The sequence below is a fragment of the Larus michahellis genome, chromosome 3, assembly GCF_964199755.1.
Source record: "Larus michahellis chromosome 3, bLarMic1.1, whole genome shotgun sequence".
In the NCBI taxonomy this organism is placed as follows: domain Eukaryota; kingdom Metazoa; phylum Chordata; class Aves; order Charadriiformes; family Laridae; genus Larus; species Larus michahellis.
This window is the reverse complement of record NC_133898.1, coordinates 30,538,714-30,556,835: the sequence shown is the minus strand read 5'-3', so window position 1 is coordinate 30,556,835 and position 18,122 is coordinate 30,538,714. Positions and strand designations below refer to the sequence as shown.

Here is an 18,122-nt window from a genome sequence, read left to right as displayed (position 1 = left end):
AATTCTTTCATTTATTTCTTACATTAATTAACACCAGGTAAGTAGCTGGTTTTTATACTTAGTGTTTAACAGGACATCTCTCTTAATCTTCTTGCAGCTGTGTATCTTCTCCTTGTCCTGCAGGAACTCAATGTCATTTGAAAAAATTGTCCTAGGAGGAAATCCTCAAGTATAAATTTCCTTCTTAGTTTTTAATTACATCAATTTTCTACCGGAGCTTCAATTTATATGACCAAAGTGTGGATAGCTTTTCAGTATTGGGCAAAGAAGAACGGTGGTATTCTTTGATACCGATAACATATGCAGAAAGAAAACATCATACTATTTTAGTTTCAGTATGCCAACTCTAGATACAATAAAATTTTTTTTTAAAAAATCAATACACTAGTCTTAAAGTCTGATTTTACAAAACAGACTTCAAAGATGAAAAGGTTTCTATTTTTTCAGTGTAATTATCTAGGACTTACTCGGCACCTGAAAGTTACCATGGAGAACTGGTTTTAGGAACAAAAACCCCCTCCTAGCAAACATATTTCTTTAGCTAATCTCAAATATCTTTATATCATAATATTTTAAAGCAAGTATAGGTGTTCCAATGTATTTATTTTCAATGTAATATTACTGTCTTCTACATCGCATCGTAAAATTATATCAACTGAATTATATCTACTACAGTTTTAATAAATTTCTACAGTGGCGGTTCGCTGAAGATTACACGGAGAATTTAAAATGGGATATTAGGTTACGATGATTTGCATTTGACAAAATAACTTGAACTGGCAAAGGGGAAGAAATGAAAAGAGCAAAAAAAATCAAGGGTAAGAAAATGGAAACATTATAGATAGGCAAAGTAATTCCAAAATGTGATTGATACTAAAAGAAACAACTCTTGGCAGAATGAGTCATATTCATATTACTTTTCCATTGTGATTACTGTTGTTGACTTTAGTTCTATATATTAGATTCCATACCTTTCCTTCTACTTTCCTTGTAACTGCAGCCAACACCCCTAGCATCTTTTTAGCTGCTTTACAAAGTAAAGTTCCAGGAAGTAGCAAACTCTGTTTATCACAAGTGCATGACAGTTCTCAAATATGCTGAAATCTGTCCACTTCATAGAAATGTGAAATACTCTCACATATACACAGTTCAGCTCCCTATAAAACTACCACTGAAATAAACACTTATGGCCTTTTGACTCTACATGCTAGCAGTGTCTCTTGGGCAAGCTCTGAACATCCTTCTTATAGGAGAAGCTACGAAGAATGACAGAATTCAAGCAATTCTGTTTTTTGTCATACAGACAGTCCTTAACAGTGATCATTTATACGGTGTATGTTAAAATCAAAGCTACTTACCCTTTTTCTCAAGTTGTAGGTCAAAATGAGATTTCTGGAGAAGGAGTGTGAAAAGGCTGTATAGAACTCCAGCACTTTCTGCAAGGCATCTCTCTTAATCACATGGAGATCACAGTAAGTCAAAGCCCTTACGTTAGCACAGGACTGGGCGAGGGTAGACTCCTTCCAGAACACATCACCAAAAACGTCTCCTTTGCCTAGAGAAAAGCAGCAGCATTGTTTTCAATAAGGGTACTATTTCTGCCGAAAATATAAAAGAACATACATCTCACTTATGCAGTCTATTTTGTGCGGTCAGAAAAAAACTCTGTCTGGGGAAAAAAAAAATCTTTGAAATATTTCATTGATAACCTTTTCCACTATCTTTTTGTTAATTGCAACAGTCCAGCAAAATTTCATAAGAATAAATCACAATCAAAGAGTGTTTCATGTGAGAAATCCCCTTTAAATATCAGTAAAGGTTTTCCTCTAAAAACCAAGAAAAGCACTTCATTCTTGGTTCACGTTCACTTCTGATCCCTTTCAAAGAAATTAATTAAAAGGAAATGCCTTTTCCCTTTCTTCTTTTAAGGGAAGGATTTGTTTCTTACATCAACGTTGTTAAGTTTTCTTAATCTGGCTAACAATTACCCACTACTGTGTCAATAAAACCATCTTGTATAATACGTCAGCACAGTTACAGGCTATAACAAAACACTACTATACATCAGTATTAAAGTAAGTTTGCACTAGTTCGCTAGGATCATCACCAGAAGAGTCTGGTTTTACAACAGTATAAAAGAGCGGATCTCACAATTCTGGTGGCTCTAACGCTTTTCAGCTGGTGAGGGTCTCAATAAAATCTTTCAGTAGTTGTGAATGTGTGCCCCATATAATACAGCGGAGGTTTAAGGTAACAATGTAGTCCAAACCATGAAGAGTACAGCTTAGTTATCACCAAGATAACACTGACAAGGCAAGAATATTTAGCTGTTACACACCGGAAGAAACAAAACATTGCCATTTCCTTACAGCCTTCCCAGGTGCCTGTCTCCGTGAGCTCGGGGCAGCCAGTGAAATCCTTACTGAGGAATACTGAAACGAGGGAATCTGCACCAGTCTGGGCACTATAACGCAAGGCAAGTACACCAAAATCTGCCTGAGGAGCAGCCCCCCATCAGGATTTCACTGGTCACACCCCAGCTCAGGCTGGGCACAAAAGGGAACGTTTAGAAGGAAGTTGCAAGCTCCTTTACAGAGTAATTGTCTTTTTTTTTTTTTCTGTTTTGCAACATATAATGCAAACAAGATAATAATATTCAGTTCTTATCTTGATAATTAATAACTATGCTGTTCTTGTTTTGAATGGTATTTTTTTCCTAAACCTCTGCTGTGGTGAAATATCACCACTACAAATCACTTTTAGGCCAAACAAAAAAGAAATACATTCACAATGTTTATCAAGTTGTGATAGGGATGGACCAAATGTTCCTTTGTCTTACAAGTAATACTTTGCCCGTAGCAATTCTTAAAGCCAAAGCATCAAAATATATACTAGTTTATTGACTTCACCTGGTCCCTTTTAGATTTCATTCCCTAAATAAATAGTCATGTATGAAAGTCTGTATGAAAGTCGAGAGAACTACCACAAATGACGAGGTCAAGAAAACTTCCAAATTAAACCCAGAACTCCCATCACAGCCCTTGAGCTGTACTTCCACCATTACATAATCTCTTCCATTAGGTGATAAGCATTTTCTCTTTGAGGAGAAGCTATCAGCCTGATGGTAAGCTACGTGGTAGTGCAATAAGCTGTGGTTCACACTGATGTGCTCCCAGTCTTCCACAGAGTCCACCTGCCAGGACCAGCTTTGTCTCTGAACACTTTGGAGGAACACAGACTGTATTTCCATTCTAAATACATGTACACACTGAAACCAGCTGTTCCATGAGGACATTTTTCCCAACAAAGTCAGGCAAAGGCACCATAATGATACCCTTTCTTCTACCTCTAGTCTCTTTACATAGGACAGTGCCAACGTCCAGAAATATTACAAAGGCTGTGTATCAGTAAGCATGGTGGTAGTCCAATAGCCCCGTGCAGTAAGCAACTTTTCATTTTAATGGCAATGACTTTTCCCATTTTCAATTATTTAAACACACGCTTTTTCAGTAGCTACATTAAAAACGGCCTAAGAAAAAAGCTTCTACGCACTTAAAATAGATCATCATCTACAAGGCTTTTAGACAGACAAACACACAATATATTCAGAATTGAAGTGAAAAAATTTTTATGCACCATAAAAACTGATATGCTTCACTGGGTAAAAATGGATTGTTTGCCTTTGGAATAAATATGCTTTTACTCGCAATCTTCCAGGCAATTAGCTAAACAACTGTTTTAATTAACGCTCTGGAATCTATCAAGTATTGAAATGTGCCATCACTGATGAGCAACAGTTAAAGCTGGTAGTCCAAGCACAAGGGAGAAGAATTCTAGCTCATTTCTAAGCCTATTTCTTAACATGTCCAGAAAAGTTTTTGAGCCTTGAAATGACAGTAATTATTTTACTGCCCCACAATAGCATGAAGAATAATTAGTACAATGCAAGTGCAAACACTATGGTCCTGCTTTGCCCACATATGAAATGACATGCAGCAGAAGCTAGTTACGTCTTACTCTTAAAAATTTAATTCTGCTTTTAACATAACACAGAAAGACACAACTTTGTCCTTCACCTGTGGCAGCAACCCTGATTTCCCCTTGCTATTTGTAACTCCTGAAAATGTCCCCCTCCTGCAGTTTCCTGCCACCCCAGGGAGCCGCTTCGCGTTCATGGCAGGAGCAGCACACGAAGGAGCCACATCTGCTGGGTGCCCACGGAGCCAAACCAAACAAAGAAAAGCAACACATGAATCACAAGCTGAGTCAGATCATAGAAGCCTCAATTTTTAAGAAACAAACCAGGCTAAAACAAGAAGTTGTACTGTTTTCTATCATTAACAATTTCCTTGAATTTAATCAGGTTAACAGCCAGTGATCTAGTCAAAAATCAATCCTGCATTACAGTTCGATTTCCAAAGCAAGGCACACGTGCAAGCATCATGCTGCTTTGCTTCTGTCAAGTGCATTTTCTAAATGATGCATACCAAAAGTATCCCTCTAGATTGTCAGATTCTAAAAAAAACCTTGTATTTGACATTATGGAAAAACAAGGGAAAAAAGGAGGAGCAGGAAGTCTTTATAGTAAGCAGGAATTAAAATTCCACCCAGGAGTATCTGCACTGGATTAGAACAATTGTCCTCTTATACACGATAAGGAACCACATACCATCTCCCTTCATTTATACGCTCTCCATAAAGTAAGATCAACCAACTCAGGAAAAAGGAAGAAAAAAAATAAAAGGGAAGATTAAGTGGCTGTTGTATCACAAACACCTGTAATTGGAAAGCCAGGAGTGTAAGGTGAGACTCCTAAGCGTGTCAAAAGGTGGTTGGCAAAGTCTAATGGCTGCATTAGAGAAATCTGAGTCAAAAGCCTCTTTTTACATATAACCCCAGGCTTTATGTATTTCACCTAAACTCTGAAGAAAGATTAAAAAGTCAGAGAAATGCAGATGGCCATTTATTTGTCAGTACTTTGCATTTCTCATTCCCAGCTTGCTGAATTCCAGACATTTGCCAGGAACGCTATCTGTCAATCACACTTAAAATTGGATGATCTAAGCTTTTACCATCAATCATTTATATTCCCTGCTGGATTTGTGGGCTGAGGACCTTTTCCACTGTCAGCTCAGTATGCACTAAAAAGCCGAATAGTTTTTTCCCTTTTATGTTTGCTTCTTTGTTTTAATTTTAATAACAAGTCCCCAAACACTGAGATATTTAAACACTGAAGAATTATTTTATAAAATCAGCATCTTCTGTTTCCATATTTATTCTTCCCCAATCTTTTCTCCATATCAAATTTTCTATTCATCTTAAAAGCGAAAAGAGGATTTCTCTGTTACCACTGCAAATTCAGACTGAGTCAGACAAAAGGTCAAGCCACATCCACTCTGTCTCCTGAAAGCAGGACCAGTAATGAAGATCTGATCATTGCAACTTAGTCAAGTGTTTTGCTGATTCTCTTTGAGAAGAAAACCCACGCTCACACACTACATCTGTATTTGCTTTGATGTTCCTAGCAGAACAGTCCTTAGATTTTTCACTCTTATAAACAGGGAGTATTGAAGAACTCTCAGCCAGAAGATATTCCACCTTACTCAGAAAAAATATGACTCTATGTGGAATATTTTGACTCATAACCTACTTAGGGTTAACCTTTGGGTTCTGCGTGTCTGGGAGTTGTGGTGCATTTTGGTGTGATAGCAGCTGGGTGGGAAGATGAGGCCACAGATTCATGTGCTGAAGGTCTTCCAAGTCAGTATGGACTTTGATGGGATTCACACAAATCCATGGACTTTCAGTACATCAGACAAAATATTCATGTTAGAATAATTCTCAAATCAATAGTTGTCATAGCAGCCAACACCAGAATCTAGCTCAGGTCCCTTCCAGATCTGCTTTCGTCTGCATGTTTGAACTATAGAAGAATTGTGATCTGACATAGTCTCAGCAGCCCCAAAGACAAGACAGAATGACCAAACACTGCTTGATGGTACCTCAGCAGCAAAGCAGCTCGAAGCTTATCTTGGAAATCAGGTGCTAGCAAATGCCGTTATCTGTGATGCTGATCCACAGCGGCTGCTGCACTTGCGCAATGACTTTCCCAGCACAGCTCTCCATCCAAAGCACCCACACCAGCCTGCGCCCTCGGGATTTGTTCTCCACCTCCAAGCAGTGGGAGACACCAGCTGCTGAAAAGGCAAACACAGATTCTCTGTGTGTTGGTGTCTATTTTAGTGACTGCTCAGTTAAAATGCTGCTGAAATTTAAAAACAAACAAAAAACTTGGCCTGATTTTTTTTTTCTTTTTTTTCCCCCCTCCTGGACAGACTTGAACAGAACCAGAGAATCTGAAGTCCATACCACAGGGTCCTCCCAATTGTATTCATGCATAATTCCAGTAAGGACAGTGTATTGCCTTGATGTTCCTAGCAGAACAGCCAGCGATCATGTTCAGGTTCAAAGCCAGCGATATGAGGGGGTCAAACCCCCTCTGTGATCGCCACATGTCTATTTGGCTTCGACAGAAAATCTTTCCCTCCCCTCTCTTCCCTTATCTCCTTCTTATCCGAGTAACGCGTGCAATTTAAATTTTCCCATTATACAGAGAGAAGACAGATTCGAGGAAAGTAGAGGCACCAGAGCAAAAAATAATTTTTCCTCTTGTTGCATTGTTTTAAGGCAACGAATATCTGCCAGCCAGAAAAAACAGAGCTACCATTTTGCATCAAACTAGAGCATTCAGCATCCGTCCTGCAGATAAATTGCACAACTTGACAGCCACTGAGTAGCCTGTAGTTTGGTCCTCCAACACAGTACGGCTGGCAGGAGATGATGCATGGAAGTGATTTGCTGCTTTGGATTTTCTTCAGATTTTTTAAAGTGCAAACTGAAACATGTAATGAGAAGCGAATGACCAGCTGCACTGCAGAGAGCACACTATTTTTCATTAACCAGAGATTTTAATCACTCTTTTCCTCTAAAAGAAGACATTAAGGAAAAAAAGCCAGAGTATCAATGTCGCAGAAGCCAAAAGAAGTGTTACAGTGACAATAAACTGAAATTGCACTTTCAGTGATTTGCCTGGTGCAGAAAAAGAAGCAGAGTGTATCCGTTCATGTTTTAAAACAGAGCTTGGCAACATTTTGCAGACAGCTTACTATAGAACTGCACCAATTTTCTCTGTTGAAGCACATTACTGTACAGACAAAATAAAAACATTTATTTTAGAGCACAGGATGAGTAGCAACAACACGAATTAGTTACAGCTAAGATTTCTATTATTATTATAATTAATGTGTTTATTTGTCTCTCTGAATAGAATGTGGATTATATTTCACTACTTGACTTACTGTGATGAGAAGAGTAGTTTTAAAACGTCAACTGGGCCCTACCAGGCTTATTCACAAAAATCTAGGAGGCTTCGCCAGAATCTGAATCATTTATCCTTATTTGCTTTTTAATGGTTACTGTAAAAAAAAAAGTTATAAATATGTGGCCAGTTTTTACAAACTCAGAAGACATGGAAGTTGCCCCCTCAAATAACTAGAGTCACAAATGTATTTGAATTTATTTGTGTTGGTTAAGTAAGAGGAAAAATACAGCTCAGTCTGTATTGTCATTGTATGGACAGTGCTAGTTCTCTGATCAAAAAACCTATATGAGAGGCTCAAGCTGCAATATCCTCAGACTTACTCCCTGGTGACTTAGAAACCAGCTTTATGTTACAGCTATTGCTTGAAGCTTACATTAAAGCCCTAAAATTTGATTATTTTTTTTTCATTTCAGACAAAAGCATTCAAAGAGTTTAAAATAGTAGATTTTGCCTTCTAAAGTATATACAGTAAATATTTTGAAAACCTCACAAAGTTCATAGCTATAGAATACTGCATTTTATTTAATATTTCTAGCATCTTCTTGAGGATAAATTTAATAATGTTTCAGAAACATACCTCTGAAAAAAGTTTTAATTTGAAACTTGGAGAAAACGAAGAAAAGTAAGTGGTCCATGAAGATTTATTTTTTGGATTTTTTCTTTCAATGTAGCTTTTCAGTGAAAAAAAAATTAATATCATTCTTCCTCCAAAGTTCTGAGACAGAAACAAAACCCTACCCAAAGCAAAAATGAAAATTAATTCAGTGGCTCACCCGCCAGAAATCAGGGCCTTTATAAAAGCTTCAATTTCTTTGTTAAGTTATAATTTCTACCTCTTCCCATCTCTGTTTGTTTGGACAAACGTGCAGACAAATGTGATGGGCAAGTCTTCCTAACACAGCCTGAGCTATCAAAGAACATGCCGGAACAGAGAGACTCATCTCTACCACATCTCAATTTCAGCTGCCAGTGCATCACGGATCACTGTTGCCAGCAACCTGCCAGCCGTTACCATCTTCCAAAGGGGACTTCTTCCACATGTGGTGGTGTCTGACTACTCAAGAACACATTATGCAAAGCTGCATAAATTTGCAACAATAAAACATGAAACTGTAAGAAAAAAAATATCAACTAACTGGAAGTGCCGAGAAGCTGATGACTGAGGCCTCTATTCACAGGCATTTCCCCTCTTTCCCAGTTATTCCAGCAAGTCATTCATCAAGTGTTTTAAAAATCTGTTTCTCCAATACTCTGCATAGTCTTAGACCATCTACAGGTATCAGAGGACAGGGGCTCTGGTGATTCCTACTTTTAATGCTCTACCAGGAGTTAGACATAGAACATGTCTGGCTGAAGTCTCAAAATAGGCAACTCCTGATGTCAACTCACACTACATTCTCGAGATGTCTGGAGCATGGAATACAGAATACTCCCTGTCCAAAAACACCATTTGAAATAAACCTGTATTTCTCAATAAAAGTTTTAGTGCAGCTCCTACATCACCATGAAATTAAAATTTTGTATTAACGTAAACTTCTTTATGTCAATGTCTGCTAAGAAGTTTAGCCTGATCGTCACTAGTAGTGTGCTAACAGTGTGCTTGAACACATGTTGAGGAAATCAGGGTTTTAAAATAATTCCTTTGGTTGATGTTCACTGAATCACTTCATAGAAACATGCAACTTGTCTGATCTGCCTATATATGTCAACCTGGAAAAAAAAAAAGCTTTAAACTATAAATAGAAAAAGCACAACAGAACTACTGAAGATAAAGCTGGATTTTAATTTCAATCATTGCTTTTTCGAAGCACCACTGGTCATGTTACGCTCTTATTCAACAGCACAAACAATGCTGTGACGTTACGTACTGTGTTTGAAAATAATAAGAAAACTCTAATGCCATCCATAATCCTGCAACCACTTCTTAAGCCTAAGAGCACAGCAGCTTGGCATTTTCAACACAGGGAGGCGTACCTAAATTTAGAAGTCGGGTGAAAAACAAAGTAGAGAAGTATGGGACTTTTTCAAAGGCTTGGCATTAAATCACAACAGGCCCCAAAACACACAATTAAATTCTGAAAATGGAGTTGTACACAAAGCATTTTAATTTAGGGAGACCTGAGTTAGCTCAGGTACTGGGGACAGTCTAAAGATAGCAGCCTGGGCTCAGCACAGTTAACTTATTTGACATCTTCAAGTCTGCTGAGAAGCAATCTTCGCACAATTGTGTGGAAGATGCAACGTTTTTCCACTGAGAAGGTCTAAGACAGACAATATTTCTGCACTGCTATTTTTCCTCCTCTAAAATAAACCATCCCTTTGGTGCAGTTGCCCTCCCAGGTTGCACTGTCCTATCTGGATGCAAATCTGTCCCACCAACACGTGAATGAAACCTCTTATGTCTACATCCGAATGAAATGCTTATGGCTAAATGAGTAAGCTAAAGCAATTGTAAAGAAAACAAACAATTATTCTTATAATGTTCCTTTAAGATTGTAATTAGATCAAATTAAATCAGCAGGAATTTCTCCGCACAAAGCAAATAGAGCATTTAATATCCTGCTGAAACAAAACATGGCACACCAAGCTCTCTTACAATATCATGTTAAAACCACAGTCTCCAATCTTGTCAATGTTATAGCTTTGTAAATAATGATAAGAGACCTGTATTTCAGGGACATGCAATTTTCACTTCCTCAACTCACATGTGAACTCAAATCTATGTGCCTCCTTTGCATGTTTCCCCCTCTCCAAAAAAAAAAAAAAAGAATAAAAACCCGATATATCCCACTTTCCCCTGATGGTGAAGGCAGCCAGGTCTAGACTATAAATTCCCATTCTTGACGTTCTGTTACTGCACAATTTCATACTTATGTAATATCTACATTTTGCTATTTCCCTTCAGCTTTGATAGCAGCAAAAGGAATAGCTACAGCAAACTGTCCTTGTGGAGGGCAATGATTTGCCTTACTCACAATAAATTACTGCCTTGATTTCCCTTCCTATCTCATTCACTTTACCTGCCCTTTGTGGAGTCAGGAGCTGGACTTGGACAATTCTCGTGGGTCCCTTCCAAGTCAGGATATTCTATGATTAATACTCTTTGCTAAAGCAACAGTCAATAAAAAAAGTTTATTCTTTTGAAAGTTTTTAGCTCAAATAACGATAGCAAGAACATAATAAATTCAGAACAGCTGGGAGGTAACACTGGGGATAAACTGCTTTACTCTTGGGATAAATTGTTTTTGGGGGGGGGGGTTGTTTCTTCTTTTTAACTAAACCCTCTAGTAAATGTTATTTTTCTCAGCCATTGCTCAGCTCTGGCAATCACAGTGGTTTTCAAGGTTTTGTTTTTTAATTGCTAAAAAAAGGCTTAAAGGCTCCCATTCTCTACTCAAATCTGCAGGACAAACCTCCAATCTTACCATCCATACACAAAGGGCCCCCTTGCAGGGATTATCAACTTCAGCAACTCTGAACAATTCACACAAGTGAAGATCTGCTGCTCAGTCAGGCCCTCAGGGAGCCATTAATTGACAAATTTTGCAACAATCTGAAAAATTAAGGACAAGACACTGCTTTCCCCACCGCTATCTAGAAAAAAAAGCCTTTACCCTAATTTCAAGGGTCTTCTCCTTCCTCTCTCTAGCCTTTTACTGGAATGTTTTCCTAAATTTTAAAGATTACCCCAATTTCAAGCAGAAAGGGTTGGAATCAACCTGAGACCAGGAGTTACTTGCTTCTTTCAGATTTCCTAGAGAAGGGGGATTTCTGTTCAATCTTGGAGTACAATTATGTCAGTCATATGTAACAGAATTGATTATTTTCTAGTAAGATAAAAAAAAATGTTTTTCTCAGTCATTTGTACATACATATTAACACAACATAAATCCTTTTCCAACAAGGCCTCCTATCCAGTCCTTATGTGTATTTCCAGAAAAAGCTTATGAAAAGTTAATTTTGCTACTATGCCATTATTTTCTATACTTTTCATTAAATTATCTATGCACACATGCAGTTGCAGACATAACACAAGAAGTAGCACTTCCTCCAGCAATGGTGAGGAGAGATTAAAAAGGTCCAGACTAAAAGGCTGGAGGACCAGGGAAGCACCCCGTCAGCCCCAGCAACGGCATGTCATCTGCTCATCTGGACTTCTAACATTAGCTTGTGATTACTGCAGTTCCAACCAATCTACATTCTCATGCTGCACTAAGGAAATGTATACCTTCATAGTGTAAAAAAGCCTGTAAAAAGTGCAGTGAAAGACAGTTTAGGTCTTCAGGCTTCCCTAAATTAAGAAACAACCACTAGCTACGTAGGCTTATTTCATGCTTGTGCTATAATCCCTTTTTCCCTTCGTATTTCAAAGAAAGCTGCAGCCAGACCTTATGGTCCCTGCCTGGAACACATTTAATTCAGGAGGAATCTTTTAAGAAGATATTCGTTAAATTAAAATGTAGCAAATCTCTCCTGAGCATGAGTAAATGTTAACTTTTCAAAGACCCGCAGTAAGGTCAGGTTTTCAGATGGCCAGTGGCTCAGCCTGAAAGGTCTGCTCCAAAGCAGAGAAACTAGAGCTGCCAAATGAAGTGCACGTAAATGGCTGATTGTTTTTAACAGTGACAAAACAACCCATTTTCTCTAACCACATTTGGATAAATGGGTAAGTTTTTAAGCAAGAGTAGCTCAAAGAAATACGTCAGTCTCAGATGGATGAAGCAGCATCAGCCCAAATGGGAAGGCTTAGAAAAGTTAAAAGCAAAGCCAAGTTGAAAACAGTCTCTTAATGGAAGCCCTGCCCGACCCGTGCTTCGCCTCAGTTCTCTTCAGGGCAGGGACTCTGTGATTTGTCTCTATCTCCCACCAAGTGCTGAGTCTACGTCAGCACTTCACCCTACGCAAGAACAACCGTGTAAATGGGAGAGCAGTGAACTACAGAAAACAGAATTGCATTTCATCCAAGCGGCTTCCCACTAGCTAGTCTTCACTTCTAAATAATCCCACTCAGATACTTACACATTAACATAGAAAATCATAGTAATACAGTGGCTTTTCTTGCTATGCCTTCCTTTTCTGACCCATTTGTATGGGAATGAATCACAAATAAGTAAATCACCTGGTTTAAGGGTAATTTTCTACTTTTTTCTTTTTGTTACTTTAACATAGCAAATCCAAAGACTGTGTTGCATGAACATCAGTAATTTCTTTATTTCAGCAGAAATTTTGGATAGAATTCAAAAACACGTCTTTCACCCCAACAAATCAAACGTCATACAAAATTTATCAATGTCTTTAAATTTTTACAGTAAACATTGCAAAGAATTATTATTTTTTTTAAATTTACTCATTTTTTTTGTTTGTCTCTAAGTCAAACTAAAGGGGAAGGCAATCTTAGGGGACACAAAAAATGTACATTTTTTCACTGCTGACCTGTATGCAATTTCTTCCAACTCGTTACTCGTATTAATACAAGTAAATCGAAGTCAGTGCTTTAGTATAAGAACGGGAGCCTGAACTGAGAATATGCCTGTCTCTTGGGTATTACACAGAACTGATGTGGAAGGATATTATGCAAGTGCACACAATACACTCCAAATTCCAGGGCTACACAATACACTTTTATATGCTAGTCTGCAAGGCTAAATGATTTCAGAACTTCAAAATTTTTCATATGAATCGGATCCTTTAAGGGTTAAGCATAGTTTGCCTTTGGTTTATGTAATGCTGTACAGCAGTCACACAGACTAATTTAGAGATGCAATTTATTTCTCCATTGTAAAGAAGATACACGCTACATTGCAAATTGCAAAGGCTGCTTTATTAAGTGACAGCTAAAGCTGAGCAAATAATTCACCCTGAATAATTTATACACTTATTTTTTGTTTTTATTTCAAGAATGTTTGAGAGAAGATCACAGTCTCTCCAACATACCTGTTAACTTAAATTACCCTACCTACCTACTTAAAATACCTCTCATGGTATGCTGTTACATGCCTGATGTTCATAGCTATGCTTAGTTGCCACTGGTAAACAAAACTTACAGCATAGGCTGTTCTAGCTGAATGATCAGCAACAATCACATTTCTTGTACAATGTAGACATTATTTTTTTTTCCCCTTGTAGCGCCTCATTTTATCTGGTGTACTTTATCAAGAACTTGACATATTTAGCTGAACATGAAATTTAAAAAAAAAAAAAATCATTGCTACTCTACAGATAAGAAATCTGAGAGTACAAAAAAGTTAGGGCAGAAATTTTGACCCATCTCCTGCAGCAGCCTTCAGTAACGTGGTGGCTACACTATACAATGCTGAAGGAGAAGAAAGCCCAAATGATTTAGAATACTGAAAAACTTAGTTAACCACATAATTTCTTATCAGGAAAGAGAAACCTTTGACAGAAAGTTTCATAGCCTGGGGGAGGAAGGTACACAGACACATGGAAGGAAAGGGATTCCTTAGTCCAGTAACTGAAACAAAAAAATTGATACACGTTTATCCAAAATGAAATCTCACAGAATCACAAACAGATCCCACTTCATTTTTACTCTCCTCTCTGATTACAATATTCACAAAGAAAATGACAGAGCTCATCAGCTTTAGTGAGAGCCAGAGAACTGACTCCAAATTCAAAAAAAAAAAAGAAAAAAAGAAAAAAAAGTTTGGAGGGAATCAATAATTACTGTCCCACTGTCCCAGGAGAACAGTAATAACATAATATTTCTATTCGTTCAGATACCAAAGGATCAGGCTCATTTATCTGTAACTACCACTCTGCAGGAGCAGGGATTAGGGCTTCAGGTTGACTTAACGCTGACTTCTCATGGAATCTAGGGCTAGAGTGTTTTCTAAAGCCAGTATTATGATAAAACACAGAAGTTACTGGTAAAGATGAGGAGAAAATTGGCATCTTTAAAGCACATTTTAAAAAATTCTATTTCAGTGCTTTTTACCTATACTGACTAAATGCAGCAGCAAGATGCTTTGAGATTTTCTTCTTGTGATGGACAGAGGAGGACGCGTTATGGTATCAAAGGTGACACAAACTGAGAGGCTTTAGTTTGTTCTGTATTTTCCATGTTAATTCATGAGAGTTCAACACTGCTAAAGGTAGTACATTCTTGACGTGCAACTTAGAAAAACAGAGGTTGCTAGCATCATCTAGCACTGCACAGCACAGGTGATTCTAGAACAAAAGAGAATCAGTTACCCCCCTGCTTTTCATCTTTTTAGTTTCTTGTGTGGCACAAAATACTATGAACTTGATTCCTCAGGACACTAAATTCACCATATGCTATATATATAATCCTCTGCAGAAGTAGAGAAAAACTGAACTCAGCATATTTATTAGCCCCCTCATTTTCCAGTAGACATTCCTCTTAGGAGAGTTGGGTGTATGAGTTCAGAAAGAGTAAGATTACCAAGCTGTTTTCTTCTCTTTTTCCAGGCTTCTATGAGTGACAGGTACTGGATTAAGCCACCGTGAGAATTTACCTTATCACAAAAAGGTCTGACAGAATCAAACGATAAGTATCACCTCCTCAATGCTCCAGCCACCCCATGATTCATCTACGTCTATTGGATTATCACACTTTCTTCTCCTAGCTTTGCCTCAGAATGTTGTTCACACCACTATCAGCTTCTTTTTAATGCCTCCAACCTAAAGCTGTCACTCCAAGTTAACACAAATCAGCTCTAAATTTTTGTATTACTTGACTTTAAAAGAGATAAAGGGTATTTCAACATGAGATCTTAAATAAAGCTAATTGGAAAATTTTCAGCAAAAGTGGATTATTATCAGGGATGCCAAGTACTTTAAAAATAAGTTTTCTGAAGTCCTCAGTGGAATTTCTAATAAAAAGAGATGTGGAGAAACAGGGAGAACCCCAAGAATGACCAGAATCACAATGGTCAAGTACAGATTCCATTGACCAGAAGAAATACAGTAGCAATCTGGAGATGAGCTGACTGCCCTTCCTATTTACCTATGTGGAAGAGGAAGGACAAGTCAATGACTCTACACAATGCTCCTGCATGACATTAAGCAAGGTGGGGTTTTTTTCCTCTCTCTTTTGATTTTTCCAGACAATAAACATCTAAGACCATACAGCCCACAAGTTCATTAAAATATACCTCATCAGGCTGTGGCAAACCTACTAACTTGACTGAAGCTTTTTAAAGAATGAGTTAAGTGCTTGAGTAGAAAAGGTTATAAAAATGCATCTGTATTGAGCACAATGTATATTATTAGCTGTGAAACTCACCCAATATAGCAACAACTTCATCATCCTGGATTACTTCCAAAGACCCCGAAACCACAAAGCAAAGGCTGTCAACACTCTCGCCGGCATGGTAGATCAGATCTCCCGGGGCACAGTGCACTGTCTGAAACTCCATGGCAAGCGCTCGAAGGCACCCGTCGCTCGCCAGCCTGAAGGCTGGGTGCTCCTTGAAAACTTTGCGGTTCAGATGCACGCAGATATCTGCTCTCATGTCCTTAGGGCATATCTGCAAAACCTGAGAAGGAAGTTAGGCAATCGATTCCTGTGCATGGCTTATATGTGCCTATTACACCTAGTTAACTACACAGAGTTGAAGAACTACTTTCCTCCTCCTTCTAAAATTCCTAATCTCAGTTCATACATTTATTTTTATATTACTTATACACATAAGCCACAATACTAACTTAGTCTACTTTACAATACCTGAAGGAAAATAATGTTTTCATCTCAGCAACATGCTCTGCTGGATATTGAATTACCAGAATAAGGCATCAGGTTTTTAAGACAGTAAAACTGAGAGCACAGCAGAACAGAAACTGGTGGAGAAAAGCTTCCTGAAGGATTGTTTCTAGAGGGTAGGTTTCTAGAGTTAGGCATCCTTTTGATAGGCAGATTTCATGAAAAGCCTGCAGAAATTACATATTCCATGTGACAGAATATTATATGAAGTGTAATCTCATATCCCTTTAGCAAAGGAAAACGTTATTAAAAGTTTCATTAACTCATAACATTGAGATTTGCACGTATGCACATTCACCTCTCAGTGGCAGTAACAGGTTTTTTGTTCACACAAGGAAAGGACTTTAAGGTACGATACTGTGTTGGGCAACTTTTTATTCTCCAAATGCAGTGTTCCTCACAGCAATTCACGATGTGTGCTCCTGTGGGTACACAAACTGATCCCTAGCACAGCAGGTACCAGGCAGGGCCATTTCTGAAGGTTCTTAATATAATACAGACAGCCGCGTGGAAAAAATACAGAATTACTACTGCATGTACAGATTAAAAGTTCCTGGCAAAAACACTGGAAGTAAGTAACTTGAATGTATTTTGGGATGACAAAATCCTTGGAGAATAGCCTGTGATGAAGTACATCTCAGGACATATTACTTGAGAAAAAACACCAAGTCTCATTTTTTTTCTTCTCAGTAATAACTATTCCATCCAATTTAGGAGCACTCTGGGTGAGCTTCAGAGTCACTCCCACACATTTTCCTGGATGGAAAGAGATGGCTGAAAGCGAACGCTCCTGGAAAACGTGAAGGTAACATAGGAAGCACTATGGTTACGCCTACGCCTTGCAATGGGGCTCTGTACAAAATCTGAGCAGAGAACCAAGCCCATAACTCTGTGCAAGGCGCTGGTTCCAGATATTACACTTGCTACTCTTAAGGCAAATGACTCTACCACCAACATCAGCTCTAAGCAGACCTGCTATTACAGATATTACTTCTGAAAGAGATATATTTCTATGGTGCTTAAGTGTAGGGCACTCATGGATGATCTCTCAGCTGCCCCACAGGGAGCAGCAGCCAAACTCACTAGTTCTCAGTTTTGCAGGCTCACAGGAACGTGTTGGGGCAGCAAGACCAGCATTTAACATGGAACGCAGGCAGCAGCCATAGCTGTCTTTGCAATTATCTCATTTACTCTGGCAACAAAAACATTCAGCATTTGCAGATGCTTGCCAAAGTTCAATATTGGAATTACACACACACTTCACCGTTACTTGAACACCACGCACAAAAAGGGCTGTTGTAGTAGAAATAGTAGTAAGAAAACCTGAATATACAAGAGAATATTTAAAATGAGGCTCTTATCCAAAAACGTCTTTTTTTCCCAGTCTGAGAGGAAGCTAACTCATTTTCCATTCTCCATTTAGAGAAGTTGTCTCCAGACTTCACAAAAATTAAAAGGATTAAAGACATTTGAGAGTTACAGACAAATGGCAGAAGACTTTCATTTGTATGGGCGGTAAGAAACATATCTTCATGGATTAATTTTAGAATCTTTCAGCAGCTCTTGGTTAAAGTTTGTTACACTGGCATTTTCTAGACTTACAGACTTTGCTTTTAGCTGATTATTCACTCCTTGGCATGCCTGCAGTTAACACTGAATTGACAAATTTGTGGCCTACAAAATAGTGAGAAGATTGATTTGGCGTTAAGTTCATCCTTAAATATCTGCCTCATCTGCAGAAAGCTGCACTGCATTACACAGCAGCACAACTACCGCTGTTCTGTCACAGGAGCAATACATGTTTTATTCATTGCATGACATCCTAGAAGTTATACACAGGCATCAAACCAACGGAGCTCAGACCTGAGAGTTTATGGATTGGCACAGCCATTCGTCGGTCTCGTATCTGCGAGCTTTTGCTATGCAGATGAAAGTTGATTTCTTGGTTTTACAGTCATCGCTACTGGCAGTTCAGCTATGAACACACCAGTTATTGAA

The 18,122-nt window shown here is 38.3% G+C and overlaps 1 protein-coding gene across 3 annotated transcripts in view; it reads right to left on the bottom strand.

Moving 5' to 3' along the window:
* KCNH1 (potassium voltage-gated channel subfamily H member 1) overlaps positions 1-18,122 on the bottom strand; it is a 192,696-nt gene that overhangs the window by 82,356 nt on the left and 92,218 nt on the right. For 2 of the 3 annotated variants that reach the window (XR_012586085.1, XM_074579511.1), the window contains exons 9-10: positions 15,648-15,900; positions 1,359-1,555 (exon numbers count right to left, since the gene is read on the bottom strand). Coding sequence is in view for 2 of the 3 variants with exons in the window: in XM_074579511.1 (XP_074435612.1) it covers positions 1,359-1,555; positions 15,648-15,900 (450 nt within the window). In the remaining variant the exon portion in view is untranslated. Of the gene's footprint in view, positions 1-1,358; positions 1,556-6,002; positions 6,198-15,647; positions 15,901-18,122 lie in introns of those variants that run through there. The other variant, XM_074579512.1, reaches the window with a different exon arrangement.